Source organism: Protomyctophum parallelum, assembly GCF_964188405.1.
Source record: "Protomyctophum parallelum genome assembly, chromosome: 2".
NCBI classification, from domain to species: domain Eukaryota; kingdom Metazoa; phylum Chordata; class Actinopteri; order Myctophiformes; family Myctophidae; genus Protomyctophum; species Protomyctophum parallelum.
In genome coordinates this window covers 61,006,854-61,032,302 of record NC_139699.1, presented here as the reverse complement: position 1 = coordinate 61,032,302, position 25,449 = coordinate 61,006,854, and the positions used below count along the sequence as shown (strand labels likewise).

At 42.7% G+C, this 25,449-nt stretch overlaps 2 protein-coding genes across 2 annotated transcripts in view; one reads left to right on the top strand and one right to left on the bottom strand.

Annotated features, from left to right (window-relative positions):
• Positions 1-17,453, top strand: part of esrp2 (epithelial splicing regulatory protein 2) — a 36,876-nt gene extending 19,423 nt beyond the window's left edge. Inside the window, exons 7-12 of the mRNA XM_083790736.1 lie at positions 1,977-2,278; positions 3,936-4,169; positions 4,644-4,842; positions 8,004-8,202; positions 10,098-10,323; positions 16,757-17,453. Of these exons, the coding sequence (XP_083646862.1) occupies positions 1,977-2,278; positions 3,936-4,169; positions 4,644-4,842; positions 8,004-8,202; positions 10,098-10,323; positions 16,757-16,918 (1,322 nt within the window). The 3' untranslated portion in view covers positions 16,919-17,453. The remainder of the gene's footprint in view (positions 1-1,976; positions 2,279-3,935; positions 4,170-4,643; positions 4,843-8,003; positions 8,203-10,097; positions 10,324-16,756) is intronic.
• A 5,018-nt stretch (positions 17,454-22,471) lies between these two features.
• LOC310854726 (leukotriene B4 receptor 1-like) lies at positions 22,472-23,455 on the bottom strand (the record flags this gene model as incomplete). The annotated part of the gene is made up of 1 exon (XM_083759399.1): positions 22,472-23,455. The coding sequence occupies one exon, from the start codon at positions 23,453-23,455 to the stop codon at positions 22,472-22,474; it is 984 nt and encodes a 327-aa protein (XP_083615525.1).
• Between the last annotated feature and the right edge of the window lie 1,994 nt (positions 23,456-25,449).

The following is a 25,449-nucleotide window of genomic DNA, read 5'->3' as shown; positions in this document are numbered from 1 at the left end:
TGTGTGTGTGTGTGTGTGTGTGTGTGTGTGTGTGTGTGTGTGTGTGTGTGTGTGTGTGTGTGTGTGTGTGTGTGTGTGTGTGTGTGTGTGTGTGTGTGTGTGTGTGTGTGTGTGTGTGTGTGTGTGTGTGTGTGTGTGTGTGTGTGTGTGTGTGTGTGTGTGTGTGTGTGTGTGTGTGTGTGCGCGTGTGTTACCTTTCAGTTACAATTCTGCCCCTCCTCACCCAGACGGAGCCCTCCCTCCCCACGGAGGTAAAAAGAGCAGGTCGTTTGGAAAACAGAAAGGACTCTCTTGCTCTCCCTCCCTGTCTCTCATCCTCTCTTACTTCCTCTTGTACCTGCTCTACCCTTCTCCTTTGCCCTCCGTTTCATCCTTTTCTGTCCCTCTTTCAGCCACTTCTCTCTGCGTATCGCCCTCGTCTACTGACTTGTGCCCCATCCGCTCCAGACTCTCCAGCGGCTTATCCTGTGGGGAATGAAAGGCGCTTTGTGAGCTGCCCCCCCCCCCCCTTCCCCTCATCCCCTGCCCACCCCTCAGAGAAACCTTACCCCCCCCCCCCCCAGCTAACAGCAGCTCACCTGTTCACTCGGTGTCCCAAGCACCGCTCCCAGGGGGGAGAGGGGGCTGTCGGCCGGTGAAAAGCCCAGTTCAGTGCTCACACAAAGGGGGTGTGAAGACACAAAGGCAGGACCTAGTCCTCTGGTCCACGGCGCGGCGTGCTGCAGCAACGCTGGACATGAGTGGGGGGGGGGTTGGCATGAGACGACAGTGGGGTAGAGGAGAGGGAGAGAAAAGGACAAACTAGGGCTGCAACTATAGCAATTATCATCTTAGTGATTATTCTATTCATGACTTTTTTTGATGAACCCATTCTGACCCGAGATCAGATTCTAAAAAATGTCAGTCGTTCTTCGATTTTTCAAAAAATAGCAGACCTACAAGCTCGTATCGCGCCACTCGGTGGCGCGATATGAGCTTGTAGATCTGCTATTTTTCAATAGCTAAAGCATAACATGATGCCGACACCAAAATGGGTGCCCGGTCAGAATGGGCTCAGTGGTCCCGGCAGTGTGCCCCGGGTTCGACTCCCGATCCCGACGGCCTTTACTGCATGTCTTCCCCCCCCCCCCATCTCTCTCCCCATTTCCTGTCAGCCTACTGTCTGTCCCTCCATAAAATAAAGGCTAAAGCCACAAAAGAAATACATAAAAAAAAAAAAAAAAACTTTGAAAGAAAAAAAACTATTTTGATTATATTTTGTGAAATTGATTAAATTGATTAGCTTGATTGACTGTTGCTCCCCCTAAGACGGAGAGGAAGAAACGGACAGAGACAGACATGACTCAAGGCAGATAAGTGTCTGTGGACTTTGTCCAGACAAGATGAGATCGATATTGATTGAAGGCACGTTGGACTGTCGGCAGATACGACGCCACACACCAGAATGCTCTTCCATTCAGGACAGTAGAGAAGGGAAAGCCAATGCAACCAGAATGGTCTGTTTTATGACGGAACAGAAGGAAAACCCAATGCACAGAATAGTCAACGTGTAAAACATTCACTTTACCTTCAAATGGTCTTGCATGCATTCATTCAAAAATAGCAGTATACAAGCTCGCAAGCACGCCACTTGTTGCGAGCTTTTACATCTGCTATTTTTTTTTACATTTATTTTTGAAAAGTGTTTGAAAAAATATTCTCTTCTGTGGGTACCCTGGCACAAAACATTTTCAGATTTGGGACACCCTTGGATACGAAAACGTTTAAAAACTGCTGCACGCTGCACTGCTGCACTGCTGCAAGCTCATATCGCGCCACCGAGTGGCGCGATACGAGCTTGTAGGTCTGCTATTTTTGAAAAATCGAAGAGCGACTGACATTTTTAGAATCTGATCTCGGGTCAGAATGGGTTAAAAAACCAGGCGTTTCACATCTCGTTCTGCTTCCGTTTTCCGAACCCCCCCCTAATCCCACAGGCACGTCGAACGAAGTGGCCCAGTTCCTGTCCAAGGAGAACCAGGTGATCATCCGCATGCGGGGGCTCCCCTTCACGGCCACGCCGCAGGACGTCCTCGCCTTCCTGGGCCCCGAGAGCCCCGTCACGGACGCCACGGAGGGCCTGCTGTTCGTCAAGTACCCCGACGGCCGGCCCACCGGCGACGCCTTCGTGCTCTTCTCCTGCGAGGAGTACGCCCAGAACGCCCTGAAGAGGCACAAGCAGATCCTCGGCAAGCGCTACATCGAGCTGTTCCGCAGCACGGCCGCGGAGGTCCAGCAGGTATACTATACGGACGGTTATTATCCCATTTAGGCCTGACCTCGAAATTTAACCCATTCTGACCTGAGATCAGATTCATACGAGGTTTCCACTGGACACACACTGGTCTGACAAACCCATTCTGACCTGAGATCAGATTCTAAAAATGTCAGTCCTTCTTCGATTTTTCTAAAAATAGCAGACCTACAAGCTCGTATCGCGCCACTCGGTGGCGCGATATGAGCTTGTAGATCTGCTATTTTTAAATAGCTAAAGCACGACATGATGCTAACACCAAAATGGGTGCCCGGTCAGAATGGGTTAAAACACAAAGGGGTACCCGCCCCCCAAATGGGTTATGAGACCGTGTGAGCCTCTGTGATGAATAGATTTTTTTTTTTTATATTGATTACTTTGTTGTACTCGGCTCACAATGGCCTACTTTTCCACCGGAGTTTAACCGGTTCAGTTGTTTTTTTTTCCTGCCTAATATTGAACCAGTCCAGGTGTGTTCTTTCCACTGAGCTTGTAGATCTGCTATTTTTACTCTTTTTATTTTATTTTGTGCGACACTATTGTGAATTAAGTGCTTTAAATTACGAAGTCCCTGCCCCAACGGCAGTGATGGCTGAATACAGGTTCTCAAATGGTGTGTGTATATAGTGGTGTTGAGGAACATAATACAGTAAAAGCATAAACCACTTAAAACTATAAGCAATAGAATGTAATGTAGCCCTGGAAGGAAATGGTTCTAATTTCTCAACATGCAAAATTTCTCACATACAAAAAACACCCCACAACTTCTGTTGTTACTGTCGTCTTTTGCGTTGAAACAGGTGTGTGTTTGTTTCCTCTAAAATACCGACTTGCACAACAACAAGGTGTGTCATATTATCATAACTCAACATGTGGGAAAGTGGTCATACCACGTCTGGGGTTTCCCATAAGTGACTATGTTGGATAGTTGCAACATTTGATGTAGCCGTCATACTATTGCTCAATGAATTAAAGCTATAATCCTGAACGTATTTAATTGAATAACGTTATTTTTAAGGGGACAGTTTTGGGGGTTGCATTTTGCACATCTGCTCAATATGTTTGTCTGCACCCCAGACCCTTTTTAAGTTGTTTGATTCAATATTTAGATCTATGATATTCCTTTGATCAGACACGCCCCCCCCCCCCTCCTCCTACATAAGCCCATTGGACTCAAAATCCCACGTGAACCATGTTTTCACTCATTGAAAACAAACATGCCTACTTTTGGTTTTGATGACTGATATAATTGTAATGAATGGGGAGATCTTCAAGCATTTTCTTTTTAACCCATTCTGACCGGGCACCCATTTTGGTGTTGGCATCATGTTATGCTTTAGTTATTGAAAAATAGCAGATCTACAAGCTCATATCGCGCCACCGAGTGGCGCGATACGAGCTTGTAGGTCTGCTATTTTTGAAAAATCGAAGAACGACTGACATTTTTTAGAATCTGATCTCAGGTCAGAATGGGTTAATCAGACCAGTGTGTGTCCAGTGGAAACCTCGTATGAATCTGATCTCAGGTCAGAATGTCAGAATGGGAACACAAAATGTTCACTGCAAGTCAACGAGGAAGTAAAGATCGTCGGGTTGTTCAAAATGGCTGTCTCACTTTTCTCCCCCCCTCTACCTGTGACAGGTGTTGAACCGCTACATGTCCACCCCTCTCATCCCCACGCTGCCCCCTCCTCCCATCGTACCCATGCCGGTCATGACCTCCCCCCAGTACCTCCCGGCCACCAACGGCACGCGTGACTGCGTGCGCCTGCGCGGCCTGCCCTACACCGCCGGCATCGAGGAGATCCTGGAGTTCCTGGGAGAGCACACGGTCGACATCAAACCTCACGGAGTCCACATGGTCCTCAACCAGCAGGTGAGAGATCATCGGGGGTCGGGGCATCATCGCAAGCTGCTCACTAGGAATGTGGTCGAGCATGGTTATCGAGCCTTTTAATTTCAAGGACCCCTATGACCCTTGAGAGTTACAGACCTGTAAGGGTACATTTGAAACCCCCCGTCCCCCCTTGAGGAATCCATAGGATCCCTACCCCACTTTGAGAACCGCTGATTTAATCCCTATATACTGCTGGGCTACAAGCTCACAGCTAGCTTGACCAAATGTTCATCTATTATGACAGGTGCCGGGCTACTTGTGGTTAAAAACACGGAGGTTCAGAAAATGTGTAAATAAGATGCATTCATGGTGAACATATCTCTTGCTTTAAAAAGCAACTGACCCAAATAGCTAGTTGTTCATTGTTAGAAAGGCAAACAATCGGGTTCTTTCTTGTGGTTAATTACTGTGCATTTTAACCCGTCTCTCTCTCTCTCTCTCTCTCTCCTCCAGGGACGACCATCAGGCGATGCCTTCATCCAGATGAAGTCCTCTGACAGAGCCTTCATGGTCTCCCAGAAGTGTCACAAGAAGACGATGAAGGACCGCTACGTGGAGGTGTTCCAGTGTTCCACTGATGAGATGAGCATCGTTCTGATGGGAGGAACGCTCAACCGCAGCGGGCTGTCCCCTCCACCCTGCAAACTACCATGTAGGTACCCTGTTAGTCTGAACCACCCTGTAAACTACCATGTAGGTACCCTGTTAGTCTGAACCACCTGTAAACTACCATGTAGGTACCCTGTTAGTCTGAACCACCCTGCAAACTACCATGTAGGTACCCTGTTAGTCTGAACCACCCTGCAAACTACCATGTAGGTACCCTGTTAGTCTGAACCACCCTGCAAACTACCATGTAGGTACCCTGTTAGTCTGAACCACCCTGTAAACTACCATGTAGGTACCCTGTTAGTCTGAACCACCCTGCAAACTACCATGTAGGTACCCTGTTAGTCTGAACCACCCTGTAAACTACCATGTAGGTACCCTGTTAGTCTGAACCACCCTGCAAACTACCATGTAGGTACCCTGTTAGTCTGAACCACCCTGCAAACTACCATGTAGGTACCCTGTTAGTCTGAACCACCCTGTAAACTACCATGTAGGTACCCTGTTAGTCTGAACCACCCTGCAAACTACCATGTAGGTACCCTGTTAGTCTGAACCAACCTGCAAACTACCATGTAGGTACCCTGTTAGTCTGAACCAACCTGCAAACTACCATGTAGGTACCCTGTTAGTCTGAACCAACCTGCAAACTACCATGTAGGTACCCTGTTAGTCTGAACCACCTGTAAACTACCATGTAGGTACCCTGTTAGTCTGAACCAACCTGTAAACTACAGTACCATGTAGGTACCCTGTTAGTCTGAACCACCTGTAAACTACCATGTAGGTACCCTGTTAGTCATTAACAGTCTTCATTCGCTATTATATTTGCGCCACGGAAGTTCAGGATATCTTTTGTATTTTGCTATTCTGTAATTGATGCAACTTTTCATAGTCTTTCAAAATCACTAGCCATGGCCCGGGCCAATCCCGATCCCCGACGACCTTTGCTACGAAAAAACATTAGCCATAAGAAATATAAGAGTATAATATACTGTGTATTTATAATTCACAATCAAAATATATATTGCAGTCAAAGAATCGATCGTCACAAAAATACAAATCTCCCCTCTCCCACACCTCTATCGGTGATTATGTTGTGGTTTAAAGCCTGTGCCTGTGTGTAATGCACTAAACGCTGCATTGACTGCCCGGTGTACTTTGATCTGCGGAGCTCCTATCTCGCTAGTGAGGGAGATTAGATTTGGGCTTATCGGGCTCTCTAAGCAGCACCCCCTTCCAGTTTCACAATACGCTCATTGATGCCCATCCATTACAGGTAGAAACCTTGTATGTCCAAAAACTATTACCGTATTTTTGGGGAAATGTGACAAGACAATGGATCCAGTGTAGTTATTATTTAGACACAAGCTCTTGTTAATACTTTTTGTCGTTGGTTAATTATTTAAAAAAACTACTACAAAACTCGGACGACTAATTAACCGTTTTAAAAGTGACAAGTTGTGAGCTTGTAAATCTGCTATTTTTTTTTGCGCCATTGGCACTCTTGTACTAAGAAGTAGGGCGTTAATTTACAATTGAAATTGGAGATACAAGATGGGGGATACAAGATTTCTACTGGACAAGTAACGGTGATATGTTTCACATTGTATAGTTCCTGTGAAGAAGCCGGTTTGGGTTTTTTTTTTTCACATATCTTTGACCGCAATCTCGGGCAGAATTAAGTCATGGAGGTCACGTTTGGTTGCCAGGTACTGTCGGCTTAACAGACCTGGCAACCTTGAGCCCCTTTGACAAGGTTGTCACTGTGTTATGTGTTTGCCGTGTGAAATGGTTCGTAGCTGCATGGTCCCCCACAGCCCTGCTGCTCCACGTTTGTATGTAAATACAATCTGACTGACCTATGCATGTCCACACACACACACACAAACACCTGTTTATGTTTACATTGGAAGGACGACGGCTTCAAGGACAGAACATGCATCGCTCTCCGATTAAAGGACCACTTCACCACTTTTCAACCTATCTTCATATAATAGGTCCTCACTAATAATCATGATAAAATGGCACAATTTCTTTCTACTCAGTCTGTGTCTCATAGGAGGGCTGTGGGCAGTTTAGAAACCGTCTTCCAGTGACATCATCATTAGGCAGATTATTTTTTAAACAAGATTGTTTTACAAAAATGTTTAGATTTTTATTATCGTGAGAACGATGGCTTCCATTTTCGCATTGCAACTTTTCAGGACTAGAAAGCCTGCAGTTTTTATTTGCTTGTATTATCCATTGATGATGTCACTGGAAGACTGTTTCTGAACTGCCCACAGCCCTCCTATGAGACACAGACTGAGTAGAAAAAAATTGCGCCATTTTTTCAAGATTATTAGTGAGGACCCATTATATGAAGATAGGTTGAAAAGTGTTGAAGTGGTCCTTTAAGGCTTGAATTCTGTCAACTTTGCTGTACTATAGCGTAGCACGATTGAAGGAATGAAGGCTGTTAAATGACATTTTAATGAATAAAAAGTTTAGCATACACACACATATTGGTTTTTTTTAAGAGTACTCTGTCTTGATACAATAACAGGTTGTTAGTACTTCTGAAGTGGTTGTTGGTGGTGGTCTCCCTATTCTTCTATTGAGACATTTAGATCCTGGTGTCGGATAGGACACAGGTTGACAGATCCTGGTGTCTGATAGGACACAGGTTGACAGATCCTGGTGTCCGATAGGACACGGGTTAATATAATAAATATAATATATATTTATATTTCTGTGTGTGTGTGTGTGTGTGTGTGTGTGTGTGTATAATATATATATATATATATATATATATATATAGTTGTGAGCTTGTAGATTGGATATGTTTGGTTTTAAATTTTAGCTGATGTTCGTGTCACGAGTATGTCCACACAGAGCGCAGTAGAAGCGGGAATAGTATGAAAGAGGCCAAATTAGAAGGTTGATGTGAAATATTTGCTGACACATTTTAGGATTGTTTATTTATTAAGTGAATGTTATCCACAGAGCACCTTTTGCAGACTGTATGACAGTCACAAAGTGCTTTATAGTTTTTAAAACACAAACCTAGAAATATAAAACAAATGAGTAAAACTAGCAGTCGGGGACATCCAATCATCAAAGGACATTGTGTGTAGTGTCTTCTTTTGGTTTGTTTAAGGGTGGTGGACGTACTGCACTGAAACGGGTCTGTTGTCTGTGTGTGTCTCCCCTTGTCTCCAGGTCTGTCTCCCCCCACAGCCTACGCTTTCCCACAAGCAAGTCTAATGCCAGAGGCTGCTCTCTATCAGCCCCCCCTGCTGGCCACTCCCAGAACAGCACAGACCTCGGTGCACAGCCCTGCTCCAACACTCGCCTACTACTCCCCTCAACCTCAGCTCTACATGAATATGAACATGAACTACACTGCATATTACCCCAGGTATATACATGAACTATTGGGCTCTACAACACATACGCCATTTTGGAAATTACTCTCCCTTCCTTTACAGGTGTTACCGGTGATACTGATTAAGGCTCTGTTCAAACAGAGTCGGGGTGCTACCGTGCTGCTATTATGCATGTTTGCTCACTGGAAACACTGCTACACCCAATGGGTCACATGTTGTCCTTGTAAGCCTTGTCGAGCCCTGAGGCCCATATGGCAGGAGCCTATCTCCTGTTTCTATAGTGTGAGGCATCTTGATGTACAAGTACACCCCCTGGACATGATGCCAGTATGTCGCAGGGACTTATACCCCCCAATCCAACCCTTCATGCTGAGTGCTTTCACAGTCTTTGGTACGACCCACCGGGAATCAAACCCCAACCTCCCAGTCCCAGGGCGGACACTCTTAACCAAAATGGCCCTGTATGGGCATAATGCCCCAGGTATATACATTAATTATACTGCATACTTCCCGAAGGTACAGTACTTTAATTTCACTGCTTAATACCCCATGTATATACATGAACTACACTGCATACTACACCAGGTAGTCGGGTACAGTTACACTGCATACTATCCCAGCTACAGTATATAAATGATACTGCATAGTACCCCAGATATACATGAACTACACCGCATACTATACCCCAGGTACATGAAATAGCTGCTGCGTCGTTGTCACTGCTCTATGACACCTGAACGTCCCTCCGGGATTAATACATAATGATCTCATCTTGGTGTGACGACAGAGCGTTCCTTTAGGAGCACAGTAGGTAGCTGCAGTGGTTGAGTTGTCTTGGTTCTCAAAATGGTTACACTTGATATTTCCATGTTGTTGATTCCGGAAACGGTTGGGACTCATTTTGCATATGGCGATGGTTCCCACTGTAAATCTGAACGCACTTCCTCCTCTCCTTCCCTTCTGCCTCCTCTGTTATAGAACTTTGTTCTCAAAGTGGTCCTCAATGGGGATCTTATGGAACTATAATAATAAAAACTATAATAATAATGATAATGATAATAATACATAATATCAAACTGGGGGTTCCTGAAATGAACAAGGTTGAGAACCGTTGCTCTAGTCTAGACTAGAGACTCCTCTGCCTGTCCACGGTTACTCTTGTCATTGCCCTCCGTTCCTCTCTCCACTGCGTCTTCCTCACCTCCACAGACCCCCCCCCCCCCCATCTGAAAAGAGTCAGGGACCCCCCCCCCATACAAGATGTGTGCATTTAAAATGTTTTAAAAGAGTTTACAAATTTGTAAAATGGCAGATTTACAGAGCTTGTCCTACCGGGGAGACTCCCTCTCCCCTGTCGGGTGAAAAGAAGCGGCTTGGACTCCTCATGCATTGAAGGAAGCATGAGGTCAGTCCGTCACTCTCCCCAGAGTGTATAGCGCCCAGGATTACATTAGATAATTGACACTGCGTGGGAAGAAAAAAAAATGGGTTACAAACATCGTGGGATCTAATTAAGAAAAAATAAGCAACCAGCAGACATGTGACCATACCCGACTATAATGACTCAAGGCTCTCTTGATGGGAAGAGCTGAGACAAAGGACCCTTTTTAATCAATTACCCCCAATAAAGTATGCAAAGGGCCACTTTATATTAGAACCTGTGTAATGCATCAAACCAGGTAACATTATGTTAACCCATTTTGGGCTTTTGGTGTCAGCATTATGTTATGCTTTAGCTATTGAAAAATAGCAGATCTACAAGCTCATAGCGCGCCACCGAGTGGCGCGCTACGAGCTTGTAGGTCTGATATATTTTTTTAAATCTTAAAAATGTGGTGCAAATCTTTGAATATATATCCTTTCAAAGTGAATGTTTTTAAATGGGTTAAATAATTCCCCCCCCCCACCACCACCTTGTCCTCTCCAGTCCTCCGGTGTCTCCGTCCACAGTGGGGTACTTTGCGGCCCCTCCCGGCGTGATGTCTGCGGGGATGGCGGGGGGAATGGCGGGCATGGCGGGCGTGGCCGCCCAGCCCCACCCAGCCGGGGTGGGTTCAGCCATGCTGCCCCAGCCCGGAGCCCTGCTCAGGATGCAGGGCCTGCCCTACAACGCCGGCGTCAAGGACATCCTCAGCTTCTTCCAGGGCTACCAGGTCAGTATTATGCCACTGGAGATGAAGGAAATGACGAGTGTGTCTGTCTGTCTGTCTGTCTGTCCGTGCCAAACTTTGTGTACAGGAATGCTTCCATGTACAGTAGAGATGTCCCGATACCGGAACACTGCCCAATATGCCCTTTGTTTGGTCATATCGGGGTCGTATCAGTGAATATGCCAGTCTAGCCACAGATCCGACACAGGGGTAAGGTTTAGACACTATGGCAGGTAAATAAGATGTTGGGGCATGTGGAGTTTGCTTTTGAGTTGCCCCAAACTGCAAGAGTACGTTTGAGTGAGGAGTTTGTTGTTTTCCGGGCGGTTCCCTACTAGTCCAATGCAACGCAGCTGAGCGGTCAAAGCTTAGCATAGCATATGTGTCAAGTTAGACGAATGTCAACCCTTGACTTGCAGTCGGTGGACTTCAAAATAAGAGCGTTTTTTTTCCCCCGGTCGGTGGACTTCAAAATATATATTTTTGTATCGGCCAACACAGAAATTGTGGTATTGGGATCGGGAATGGATCGGATCAGGAACGAAAAAAGTGTATCGGGACATCCTTCACCCTTTTTGCAAAAAAATATATGTTAATGACGTTTAGAAGCTTTAGAACACTTTCCTGGGGGTATTGAGCGGTCAAAGCTTAGCATAGCATATGTGTCAAGTTAGACGAATGTCAACCCTTGACTTGCAGTCGGTGGACTTCAAAATAAGAGCGTTTTTTTTCCCCCGGTCGGTGGACTTCAAAATATATATTTTTGTATCGGCCAACACAGAAATTGTGGTATTGGGATCGGGAATGGATCGGATCAGGAACGAAAAAAGTGTATCGGGACATCCTTCACCCTTTTTGCAAAAAAATATATGTTAATGACGTTTAGAAGCTTTAGAACACTTTCCTGGGGGTATTTATGTGTGTAATATGTGGTTTTTAGATTGTAGCAGTGAGCCTGTTGTCTCTGATGTCATGGACACTGGGCTCACTTCCTTCCTGGACTACATGTTGTCTCAGTAAGACAGCTCTCCCCCTATCCACAAGGAGGAGCAGTGCACCAAAGAATTATGGGAATTGTAGTCCAGGAAGGTAGTGAGACCAGTGTCCATGACATCAGAGACAACAGGCTCACTGCTACAATCTAAAATATCTAAAACCACATATTACACACATAAATACCCCCAGGAAAGTGATCTAAAGCTTCTAAACGTCATTAACATATATTTTTTTTGCAAAAAGGGTGAAGTGTCCCTTTAACTGTGTTCCCATACATACATTCCCAGCATTTAGTTCTGTTAACCCCCAAACCACAGGCCCCGTCATGCTGGACCACTGTCTTTTATTGCGCCATTCATGGCCTCTGTTGTCGCAACATGAGATGTACCACTATTCAGTAAGGAACATGTGTACTATCGCCTCCTTTTTTTTGCTTCCCTTCTCATTGGCTGCATGCCAACAATAGGTGGAATCTTCTAAGGAAGATGTTATGAGCCATGACGGGACTCTGTAGATGTGTAGGCTGAAGGAAACCGGCTTGTTGTTGTGACAAAATACTCTCTTGTTTGTTGTACTTTCTGTACGAAAGTATGAAATACGGGATGTTATCTGTGCTACTCTTGGGGATGCTGGGTAGAAGAGGGTTCATAGCATAAACAGGAACCTGTGTGTGTGTGTGTGTGTGTGTGTGTGTGTGTGTGTGCCAAACAGTTGCCTTCCAGTCTTGAATGCTGGCTGAAAGGGAGTAACTTGATCCTTCCAGGAGGGAGTGTGTGAGAGTTCCTTAACATTTCGCTGGCTGTCACAAGGCCACCCTCACACAGGCTCTGGGTGACAAACTCATTCCCACACCTGCGCCGGTGTTCCTTACTTTAGGACCAGCGTCCATTGCAGTATATCCACTCTAGCCCATTCTGACCTGAGATCAGATTCATACGAGGTTTCCGCCGGACACACACACTGGTCTGATGAACCCATTCTGACCTGAGATCAGATTCTAAAAAATTTCAGTCGCTCTTCTATTTTTCAAAAATAGCAGACCTACAAGCTCGTATCGCGCCACTCGGTGGCGCGATATGAGCTTGTAGATCTGCTATTTTTAAATGGCTAAAGCATAACATGATGCTGACACCAAAATGGGGGCCCGGTCAGAATGGGCTAGACCAAGAGCAGCCTGTCCAGGCATCGTTTTACCCTGTGTTTTCTCTTAATTTGCTGTGCTCTTGTACTCCATGTACGGCACACGCTGTAATATATGTTTTTTTTTTTCTCTCTCTCTTGTGTCTACTCTTATGTTTTGTTGTTTCTTGGCACAGGATTCCCAAACTGGTCAGAGAACCCATTTGTCACAGACCTGTTTTTCATGGGTAGCAGCAAGTAAATATTAAATTTTTCACATTGCTTCTATTAAAAATAAAAACCACAATAATTCCATAACTTTCCATAAATTTAATTTATTTTTTATTTTTTTATTTAAATGGGGATAAGGATTCATTCATAATATCCTTTTAATTTGGTCCCTGGGAGACACCAAATTTCTTTGTTGGGTCTCTGTTGGAAAAGGTTTGGGAACAAGCGTGTGTCTGTGTGTCTCCATCCTATCTCCATGTATTCCATGAGTGTTTAATGTGTGTTTAAAGATGTGCCAGAGTGTCTGTCCACCATTCTACTGTGTGTACTATGTCATTGTGACTGTCATTATGCTGTGTGTAGCATTGTGACTGTCATTATGCTGTGTATAGTATTGTGACTGTCATTATGCTGTGTGTAGCATTGTGACTGTCATTATGCTGCGTGTAGCATTGTGACTGTCATTATGCTGTGTGTAGCATTGTGACTGTCATTATGCTGTGTGTAGCATTGTGACTGTCATTATGCTGTGTGTAGCATTGTGACTGTCATTATGCTGTGTGTAGCATTGTGACTGTCATTATGCTGTGTGTAGCATTGTGACTGTCATTATGCTGCGTGTAGCATTGTGACTGTCATTATGCTGCGTGTAGCATTGTGACTGTCATTATGCTGTGTATAGCATTGTGACTGTCATTATGCTGCGTGTAGCATTGTGACTGTCATTATGCTGTGTATAGCATTGTGACTGTCATTATGCTGCGTATAGCATTGTGACTGTCATTATGTAGTATTGTGACTGTCATTATGTAGTATTGTGACTGTCATTATGTAGTATTGTGACTATCATTATGCTGTGTGTAGTATGCACCTGATGACTACAGCGGCGTGCTTCAGATGAACGATCAGGCCCGGAGTCTCATGCAGGCCAAAGAATGGCTGTGCCTTTAGAGATTCCCCAAGGTAAGAAGATACAGAATGGACTGAGAGGGTATCCGCCTGGTCTACTGGGAGATCTAAAGATTATGAGGGTGCAAGTACAACACATGTACCACTAACATGGGGGGGCCTTAATTGACCCATTGGCAGCCTTCTGATTGGTCCCTGACCGACCAAACAACCAGCAGGCTCCTTCCGCCTTGTTCCCACCTGATTCCGCCTCCTGAGTCCTGGTTGTTTATGCTGAGTTTGCTAAAAGATAATTATATAAAAAAAGATAATGCTCCAGAGATACAATCTTTTTTTTACTTGGGTCAAGTTTAATATAAGAATTGGACACATTGAATATCAATATGAGGCAACGAATCAAAAAAAGAATCGTGGTAGTGGGTGGTGAAAGGATTTTTTGCCCAACCAACAGCAACCAATGAGCATGAAGAGGGGCGGGATCACGGGTAGGACTTGACAAAGCGTGAATCTCGTTTGCGTCTGAGCATAGGCATAGTAACATCCCGCCTGCCTGTGATTGGCCTACCGACACTGCCTGTCTTTGACTGTCCTCTGAGGTGGATCGCTATGCTGGATAGTCTGATGCGAGGTTAATGATGCAAGAGAACTATAACTTGTAACTTTTATAATTGATTGAACATGCACTCCACAATATGATTTGATTTGGGTGTGTTCTAAAATAGCATAAAGTGTTTGTTGATTATTGTGTCATTTATTTCTATGTGTAAACTTGGAACATTATTGTACCATAAAAAGGTCTGTTTTCCCTTAATCTAATTATATAATAATCAACACTAACACTTTATTTAGAACACACCCAAATCAAATCGTAGTACAACGTACGTGTTCTATCAATTATTCAATCAAAGCAAACGGCATATAAACAATATTAGCTTGCCTCTTTTTACAAGATAGTTACAATTATGGCTGCATTCTGTCGCGCGTGCCAAGCTGTCATTCGCTTGTTGTGTTGTCTATTTCTCAACCGCACCACGGAGTAACCTTGCGTCTCGGAGGACAGTCGAGACGGGCAGTGGGCACTGTGTCGGTAGGCCAATCACAGGCAGGCGGGGCGTTGCCATGCCTCAGCCATGCCTATGCTCGGACGCAAACGAGATTCATGCCTTGACAAAGGGTCAATTCACCATATTCACAGGATGGACATTTTTCTCTTACTTGATACCAGTCAGTATGATCTCAGAGAAAAATGGCTGCCCAGTGCCCTGTGGCTATGGTCAAGTGCCTATGCCTATTAATCTAATGCAAGACAATCCCTAAACTTCTTAGCCTTTTTTTACTATTTTGAAAATAATTTTTGAATAGTTCAACTAGCCAATCTACATTGACACATTGTGAGCTTGTAGACTATTCAACTATTTCAAAATGTTTTGCAAAATAGTAATATTAAAAAAAAAAGGCAAAGAAGTGTCATGTGCTTTTTTTGTGCATAGTAATTTCATTGGGCATAAGGAGAATTGCTACTGTAAAGTTATTTGATAATATTGTCCCAGGAATGTGTCATTTCATCATGTGTAAAACGGCTGAAACTCAGCCAGTTATGGCTGTAAATCACTAATTTCCTGTCAATGTTATCAAAGGCTCTTGTCAATCTATTTGCACATACTGTACTAGTGAATTTCAAGATGGTCTGCCTGCTCCATCCTTCTTTAATTAGCCCTTCACTGAATCCCACCGCAAAAAGCGATTTGTCCAATGCCAATCCAAATAGTTTAGCAACAGTTGCTATGCAGGTCAAGCTTTCTTCGCTGCTAACATGCCTATTGGACAAGGATGGGTTGGGGAGGGACTTACTGAAGGGCTAATTCTAAGTTCAAAACCCTAGCATGTCAACCTAGAGAACATGAATTGGCCTAGACTGAGAGGATAAGACCTATTTATCTGAATATGAACCACCCTCCATCACGAACACTTTCAAAACACTTCAAGCATGTGGTGTACAGTGCATATTCCCCTCTGATTTTCTTTTTTCTAACAAAAGATCCTCTGTAATTAAACTTGTATTGTGCAATGCACATGTGCTGGTACAATGGAAATTGAGCACTTTCTGTTGTACCAGCACTTCTGTGTGTGTCTCTCTCTAATTGTGTTCTCTGAAATGTAGCCTGGCTGGGTGATTTCAAGCATAATCTCTAACTTTGATCGGCTTGTTGATTTTTATATATATTTTTCTTTTCGCATGTCTTGGTGTCGCATGTCTTAGTGTGATTTATTCAATTAAAGCTGTGGAATCATGCGTCGTTAAGTGATATTTCAAATGCATGTATGTGTGTGTGTGTGTGTGTGTGTGTGTTGGGGACTCGCGCTCTGCCTGTGAGGGCCTCCTTTGTGGAACAGAATGTACTCCGCTTTTGTCATTGTTAATCTTTTTGTACCTTACTGGTCTGGTTTGATTGGCTTTCTAGGACCCTGTGGTTCTCTCTCAGCAGCCTGTGTGCGCCGCCTGGTGTTGGCATGTTGCAATTACAAGAAACATACTTGTTTGTTTACCTTTCACTTTCTGTGTGTGTCTAACTGTCTAACTGCATGGACCCGTGTCTGTCTTTTTTTATATGTCTGATCTTGTTCTGTCTAGGGGTGTAGTTAATCGACAATTGTACAAATCTATTGATTATCCATCCCCATTTTGGGCATGTCATTACGGACAAAATGTTTTACAATAAATATTGTTTTAGGATATTGAAAATGGCAAAATCTACAAGCTGCTGTAGATCTGCTTTTTCAACTATTATGCCATGACAGTGTTGTGCGACAAAGTATACAATAACGCTTATTACATTGATATTGAAAAGAAAAACTAATCCAAAGTGCCTCTATTTGATTAATCAAACATGAAATCGATAGAATAATCATTAATACAATAATCTATGGTTGCTACCCTAGTTCAGTGGTTCTAAAGGGGGGACCAGGGATCCTCTGGGTTCTTTGACATTCTTCTAAACAGACCTTTACAGGTGTGTACTATAAATCTGAGTGTACAAATGGAACCAAATTGTCCATTTGGTTGCATTTGTACACTCCAAGAGTTATGGTGGTCCTTTGAATGAAACCGTTTGAGAACCACAGCCCTGATTCCGCCCCTGACTCGGTGTGTGTGCGTCATGTCTTTTGTCTGTCCATGTAGCTCCATCCAGAAGGTGTTCTTGTGTTGTACAACTACAACGGACAGTGCAGCGGCGAAGCCCTGGTCACCTTCCCCAGCAAGGAGGCGGCCCGGCAGGCCATGGCCGAGCGCTCCAGTCAGCTTTTCTACGGTCAGCCGGTCCACTTGGCATTCTGTAACTGACCACTCTGACCTCCCTCTCTCCTCTCGCCTTCCGTCGTCTACTACTGATCCTCAACCCACGATCCTTGCCACTCGAACCACAATGTCACGATGCTCACCGATGAAACCACGATGCCCCGAGCTTCACCACTGAAACCACGATGCCGCACGATGCTCACCACTGAAACCACCATGCCGCGAGCTTCGCCACTCAAACCACAAACTTCACCACTCGATCCACGATGCCACAATCCTCCGCACTATACCACGAACCTTGCCACCTGTACAGAACAGCAGAAACTGTTACACCTCTAAACTGAGTCATGGCTGCATTAGTTTAATATGTGATTCCCACGAAAGTTGACCATGCACCTCACTCACTTATTGTTCCCCTCACTATTTACCACTAAAGGCAATGCACACTGGTAAACTTGTATGTATGTCTGTATGCGTACAGTATGTATGCGTGTATGTCACTTATACTGAATGATTTTGCTTGATGGAGATGCTGGGCTGTGCAGTGTAGCTTGTATATATATATATATATACATATATATATATATATATTAAAAAAAATTAAAAGCCATATAGACTGCCTAAAATGTATAATAGTACTCGGTAGCAGAGGTACAATGTCCTCTCGACACATTTAGAGATGGTCTCTACTGTAGTTCCAGTGGCTGTTGGTTCAGAGTCACAGCAATGCCAAAAATGTGCCCTTTGTCACTTTTCTGTGACTTTTCTTTATTTTATTTTTTGCGCTGTAAAAGAGTATTTCTGTATGGCATAATGCCACCCTGTCTAGTCTGCCCAAGCACTATAAACGTATATATCTTTGTTTGTTTAATCAATTGTTTGTTTAATCAAGTGCTTTGAGTCGTGTTAAATACCGTTTAGACTAGACTAAGTGATTCTATTATGTATGTATTTGATTATTATGTTTTTCCTTCCTTTCAAAAGTGGAGATTATGTTTTATTTAAATGTGAAACAACTGAGGCATGCCCAGAACCCTTGAAACCGGTGGACCATGGAGGTCTCTCTTTAGTTCTAGTTGCTGGACTGTTTAAATGTGCTTTGATCCTCTTCAGCTTGAAGCTTGCTTTTAATTTATACTCGGCAGTACAACGTCAAGGTTGCACTGACGAGTATATATTAAGCTTTAGACCAGAACACTGTGTTAAGCTTCACAAGTTCCTCTTCTTGTGACAGGGCTACCCAAAAACACTACTTACTGTATTTGGTTTCTCATCTTTGCTGTGCCTACATATCCCAGAGTGCAATACTGGCCTGACCGAGGCAGGGTCAACCTCTGGTTTCTTTTTTTTTTGTTGTGTCTTTGACGCAAGTTTGATACTTGTATGAAACGTAGAACTGTGTATATGACTGTAAACAATAAATGCATTGATACTGATATGATTCACTTGGTATCAATGTAGGCTGAATTAATTTGCAACAAAGCTTCTGTTTTCAGTGTACAGTCGTGTACATATGACTTTTTGCTCCAACATTACTCCTGTTTTATATTATTTGCTGTCAAAGATCAATCTAGTTATTGTAAAAAAATGATATAATAAAAAAAATGGAAATGCAGCAATTGAGCAGCTTGCTACTATGATAATATCCTTCCTAATCTACAAGCTCACTGAAGCCTGGAGTGAGCCTGGCACCCCACAAGGGACACTTCCACCCCCATCCCTCCACCCCCATGTTCCCATCAGCTATGCAGGCAGGTGTGTAAAGCTATGATCAGATAGTGTCAAGAAAGCACCTAGAACAGGTTTTTAAACGGCTGGTTAATGGAGATGACGCTAGTGCGCTGCTTCAACTTGTAGCGTGGGTTGGAAACCGGAAACGCTTTGCCCACGCGACAAGTTGAAGCCACGCACTAGCGTCATTTCCATCCATCCAGCTGTTTAGAAATGCGGAAAAGAGGCCTGTTCTAGGTGCTTTCTTGACGCTACTGTCAGGTCATGCCCTAAACTATGACAATTAAGGGTATGCTAACGGGTGTTCCAAGTGAATCAATCAGAGCTCTCAGCCAAGTCTACACCCACACACACAATACACTGGGAGCTTGACAATTTGTACTTTTTATACTATTAATTTTGTCATCGTCCTCTGCCCATGGCAATTGGATGGGGTCCTATAAAACCTCCTTGTGCGTCGTAAGATATTTAAAATATCCACATAGTTAAACACAGTTGAACTATTGCTTCACAAAATTAGGTATAAGTTATGTTCCATTATGCAACAATAGATGCAAAAGTGCATGCGACAATGACACTACTGTTCCTTTTGGTAAAGTAAGTCATATTATAAAGCCATCTTTGTCCAGAGGGGCACGGATGGACATCTAGAAATAAATACGGGCCACCTTATTTACTGTATTGGCCATAGTCTTTACTCTATGTTTGTGTGCATTCGGGTGATGAAATGAGTACTAATAAATTAACATGCCAACATGATTAACCCTCTTATTGCTATATTTAATAACATCTTATTGTGCATTGGGCCAGATTTGGCGACTTTTTGAATGACAATAGAATGATGTGTGATATGACCACAATGTCATTAAATGTCTAATTTTAAAGCTGCAAATCTCTACTATTTTCACTGAAACCAAGGTGTACTAAAATGCTTATAAGTAAACGAGGGAACATGCTAGAAACATAATTCTTTTTTCGGTGTAAAGTACAGACTTGCAGCTTTAAAATGAGACATTTCGTGACATTGTGGTCATATATCACATTTTTCGATTGCCAAGTCACCAAAGCTGGCCAATGCTGGCCAAAGACCCATTTCTTAAGGTGAGACACTACAGGTGAAATCATGATTTTTCATTTTTTTTGCTATTTTGCTTCCTAAACATGTTTTCTTTCAAACTAAAGCAAAATACACATTAAAAATACAGATTTAGATGTTTATTTTGATAGTTTATATTAGCCAATGACAGCTCGTTTTTCTGGGTGAAAATCCACCATCTCTATTTTCATGATTGGTTGTTGGTACAAAGGAAGTGACCATATTTGGATCAGACCACAGTCAGCTCGAGGTCCAGACCTTTCCAATGATATATGCCATTATATGTTGTTGCCAAGGTTTGGATGAGATATTTGTCTCCAAATAGTGGCTTCAAATAAAACGTTTTGGAATTTTACAATACAAATCTTTAAAGGCCGTTTTCTCAAAATAAGGTTCCCTCATACCTGGGACAAAGAATCTCCACTTCAGTTGAACTCACATACACCAAACTTTCCAGTCTCATTCATAACTATATTCCGCAGACATTTACACATGGATTTGTTGATATATCATTCACAGCCTGATTTACATCACATTTTATACCTAAAAACATGCCGAAAATGGGGTTTTTATGCCTGTTGACACTATTTTCTGATTTGTGGAGTGATAATTAGAGATATCAAAAATCCCATGTGTAATTTTCTTTGTCTCTAATGTGTCAACAAAATGAAATGATAATTTTGAACCTGGCTTTATCCGATCTTCAGATTTATCGTCCCGAAATGTATGCAAATTAGCACATATAATGCCTAATTTGCATATTTAAACATATAATTTCAAAAAACTTGTAATACAAAAAATCTTATTTTTTATATAAGTAATCAACTGGAGAAGTTTCATTGTGATAGCTATTATTGAACTTTTTTCCCTATTCACCTGGGGTGTCTCGCCTTAATTCGTCATTTTAATGCCAAAATAAATATATATATAGATGCAATGGATTACTTTACTGTCACAGGGCATTCTGGGTGTAATTCCAAGAACTGCCACCAGATGGCGGGAACGCACCATTATGCTGATTTTGGCCAAAGTGTCAAATCTGGCTAAATCACTTCCTGTTCAACGGACGTAAACATCCGGTGGTAGACTGGTAGTTTCACCCTGATACACTAGCTTGGCTGACCGGGAGGCTAGGCTAATATGAGCTTAGTCAAATTAAGCTCAAAACCGGCCTGGAACGTCCCAAAATATCACATTCTTTGCCGCGGTAGATTACGTAAAAATAAAAATAAAAATGTCAAAAAATTGCAATATTTTGTTATAATAAGACGTAATGACAGGGCAGTATACGTCTATTACGCCAATTACGTCCCTGGCCACGAGGGATTTATTGATTTAATACGCAGATTACGTCTTTGGCCATTAGGGGGTTTTAACTGTGGGGCTTACAAGCGTTCACGTCATTAATTCAAATAATTTGAGAAATCGTAGCAAAACATACAGATGCACAGCAGAGAGACAAAGATATATACTCACTAATAATCATTAAAGGCCAAGTCTTAATAATTTAACATTGACATTATACATTCACTTCATTCATTGGACACTGGAGGATATTGACTATGCGGACGACATTGCCTTGTTAGCACACCGCCACCAGGACATACAAAGCAAGACAGAAGATGTAATGACACATGGCAAACAGAGAAATCATAGCAAAACATACAGATGACAACTGCACAAAAGACACACAAAGCCAATGGAATACAAGCGAGTGAATCAACAACTACTGGGTCAAGCAGATAAATGCCAGTCTTGCATATAATCGTATATGAGTTATAGTAAGTTTTTCCTGAACTTTCTGTAGGCCAACTTTGTTTTTGTAGAATTAAGATACAGGAAAATAGTGCAATTTCTATTCACTTTAAAAGCTATCCTCACCATGCGACACTGGCATGCAAACAAAGTATTAAAGCGCAAATAACATGCATTTTAAAACTGCTTTTAATATTTAATATCATATTGTCTATGTCCCTCAAAGTTATTTCTAATGGTTTGAGCCTCAATCACCACTCTGATATAACCAGCCCTTGTCATTTCTTTCTGGACTTTGAAAGCAGTTTTAGATGCAGTACCACAATGTCCTGAGGTGGTGGGGGTGCTGATATGCAGATTATTTAATATTTGAGTCATTATAATACTGATGCTAGATAAAAACCAGGCTTGTTTCCATTACATGCCAGCTTGGAAAATCAACAATGGTGGACATTGTAAACAAAGTGGAAATGCAAATTTGGAACTGAAGACTAAAGAAGAGGAGGAATTATACAAAGTAGGGTGACATTGATGACATGGCGATGAGACCAAAATCAGTTGAGCTGTTCCTGAGAGCAATTTCCATTAAACCACCAATATGATAGGAAAGCTTGATTGTTCAAAATTGGTTATTTGTGGGGATAGACAACACATATGGGAGCCCCAAAAACACAAAATAAATGGAAAAAGCTGAATTTTATGTTATAGGTCCTTTAAATAGTGATGTGTTCAAGGAGGCAGCATAGCATGTCGGAAGGAACACAATTGTCATAAGACAACACATAAGCAGCCTTATTTGTTATTATATACTGTAATGAGTACTAATGACTGCATGTCTATTAAATCATATGCTGTAAAATCCTGAGTATTACATACATAGAAATTTAGGAATATGACGTTTTCTTATCAGGCAGAGGTACAACAGGTCCATGTCAGTTAATGTATGTGCTTCTGGCTAACTGAATTGGAATGACCAGTGATTACTTTACATCTATTCATCGTGAACGTTCAATATTTTACTGTGTAATATCAGACATCTGTACTTTACTATCAGTTCCCCTTAGTCTGTTAGTCTGCGATGCCACTTCCTGGAACAGCTTGACCAATGGGGATTCCCGGAGACCTCCTTGGAATCTGCTTGCAGCAAAGGCATAGAGGGCAGGATTCACTGAACTGCTAATGAAGGCGAGGGCACCGGAGATGAAGATGCCACTCTGTGGAACATCATCATTTGAGCTCCTGGCTAAAATACGAGCAAGGTTAATGATGTTGATGATATGGTGCGGTAGCCAGCACAGTATGAAGGCTACCACCACGCTGCTGATGAGAATGATGGACTTCTGTTTGTTGTTCTGCATCCTCCGTAGCTGGACTCCAACCATACAGTAACAGACAGCGAGGATCGTCAAAGGAGCTATGAAGCCAAACATGATCTCCAGACATAAAAAGGTGAGTTCTTGAGCCATGGAGCTGTACTCCTTGAAAAGACACTGTTCAGTACCTTCGATTGCATACACGTACTGGGTCATTATCACAGGAATCCCCAAAAGGAATGCAAGGAGCCAGACTACTACCAGAGCTCTATCCATAATGGGTTTGGTCCTCCAGCGCAACATCACAAATGGGTAGCAGATGGCCACGAAACGTTCCACGCTCATGAGCGTGATGAGGAACACACTGCTGTACATGCAGACATTGATGATGTACACCATGGCCTTGCAGGAGGCCTCCCCGAAGACCCAGGAGCGAGCCAGAGAGTAGATCCACAGAGGCAGGGTGATGAGCACCAGCAGGTCAGCGACGGCCAGATGCAGGATGAGCACCACGGTGTGGGAACGCTGCTTGACGTGCCTCAGGATGGTCCAGATCACCAACAGGTTCCCCGGAGCCCCCAGCAGGAAGGACAGGCCCAGGATCACACAGGTAACTGACTGACCAACCGTGGACACATGATCCACCGATTCCTCTGTAACGTTCGCCGAAGCTGACAAGATGTTCATTTTGTACAGAGAAGACAGACAGTGTTTGTCAGACAGTGTTTGTCTGCCTAAAACATACAAGTATTGCCTGGAGGAAGGGAACTTCTGTTTTAGTGCACGGAACTTTGTTACTCACTTCTCTATCATGGCCAGCAGAAATGAGGAGAAAGGTGATGATTCTGCTAAATAATGACATTGCATGATGTTTGAGTAAGCAAGAGGCCCCCTTGGCTTGCAGCCTAACTTAAGTCATAGGCTAGAACATTATACAAAATAAGGGTAAGATTAAACCTATACCCCAAGCAGTAAGCACTATCAAATCGCAAGTAAGTAGGCTGTGTAGCTGGAAATGGTGCAAGGTTCCCATTGAATATTAACAGTTGGATTCAGATGTCAATTATGATGTGAGAAATCTGATTATGTGATAAGATAGCAGTTAGGGAGGTCATAGCCTCGGAAATCACATGCGTTTTTATTTCAAGGAAGAGAAAATCAGTGAGGTCACTATTGTCTAGTCATTCATTTTGAGATTATGTCATTTAGGAGAGTTAGGAGTGACATTATTATCACAGGACTATATTCATTACTGTATGTTAACATGAATGTAGAATTCTGTAATGTTTTTTTTCCAGGGATAGGGGTGTTATGTAGATTGAGGTCTGGATATTCAGGGTAAAACAGTGGCATGGTTTTTCCTTGAGGGTCTTTGTCACAGATATGATTGATGCTCTACTAGTCACTAGACACTGGTACATCTCATTGTCTCCCACATACAGTAGGCTATGTATAATACCAGCCCACTTTGTTACTTCATTATGAAGAACTGCAATAGTGAGATTGTTTCACCTCCATATTTGTTGTAATGTATCATTCATTTTCTATTTATTATCACTGTTCCTTATAACTAAAGATAATCAAAGCATTTTTATTTATTTTTTATTATTTTTAATCATTTACATTTTTACTTTGAGTGGTAGAGCTTGTGGAAGTCCTCTCTACTGCACAGTGGTAGAGCCATGTGGAAGTCCTCTCTACTGCACAGTGGCAGTGGCGTGCACAGACATTTAGAGGGGCAGGTGCTCAAGTGAAAAAAAGGGCACCTTGTGCAACGCATTTTGGGGCAGGAACCCATTTTGGTGCTTTAGCTATTGAAAAATAGCAGATCTACAAGCTACGAGCTTGTAGGTCTGCTATTTATTTTTTATTTTTTTATCGAAGAACCACTGACATAGAAACATAGCTTTAGATTGTGGGGGCCTAAATAGCGTTTTTCATCAATATTTGATCAATGTCACCATGGTCCACACACTACAAAAAAAAAGTTTTTTTTCTTTTTTAGAGCACATTGCCAAAAAGGGCAGGGGGTGCTCTAGCACCCCCTAGTGTCTATCTGTGCACGCCACTGCACAGTGGTAGAGCAGAGGCAGGGTGATGAGCACCAGCAGGCCCAGGATCACACAGGCAACCCTCTCACCTGTTGTAGACACACATGATCTAACGATTTGCCTGCAATGTTCTCTGAAACTGACGAGGTGTTAATTGTGCACAGAGGAAACAGACGGTATAGTGCCTGTTATTGTTTATATCCAGACTAATAGGGCATATAAGTCTACAATTATTTATTACCTGAAGGGAGGGGACTTCTGTTTCAGAGAGCAATTACGAGACACATTATACAGTACCTTGCATTACCTTGCTCTACGTTATATAGAGTTATTTAATAAAAAGTAAAAAAGAAAAAACGTAAGACATTTTTTAAACTGACTGAAACTATAATTGGTGCTTAATTTGTATTTATTTAGTTTTAGTTTGTCATTCATTTGGTGAAATTGGCCAACACAACAAGCTAAATGTTATTTTGTTATACATGACTATGGTGCGTTCACACAGGCAGATGTAAAAGATGCAGTCTACCATTCATTCTCAATGGAAGGAAGCGACATGCCGATGCAAAGACGCAATGATGCGTGTATGCTGCTCCAAATTATACTCCGATTCGTCAATTACATTCACAA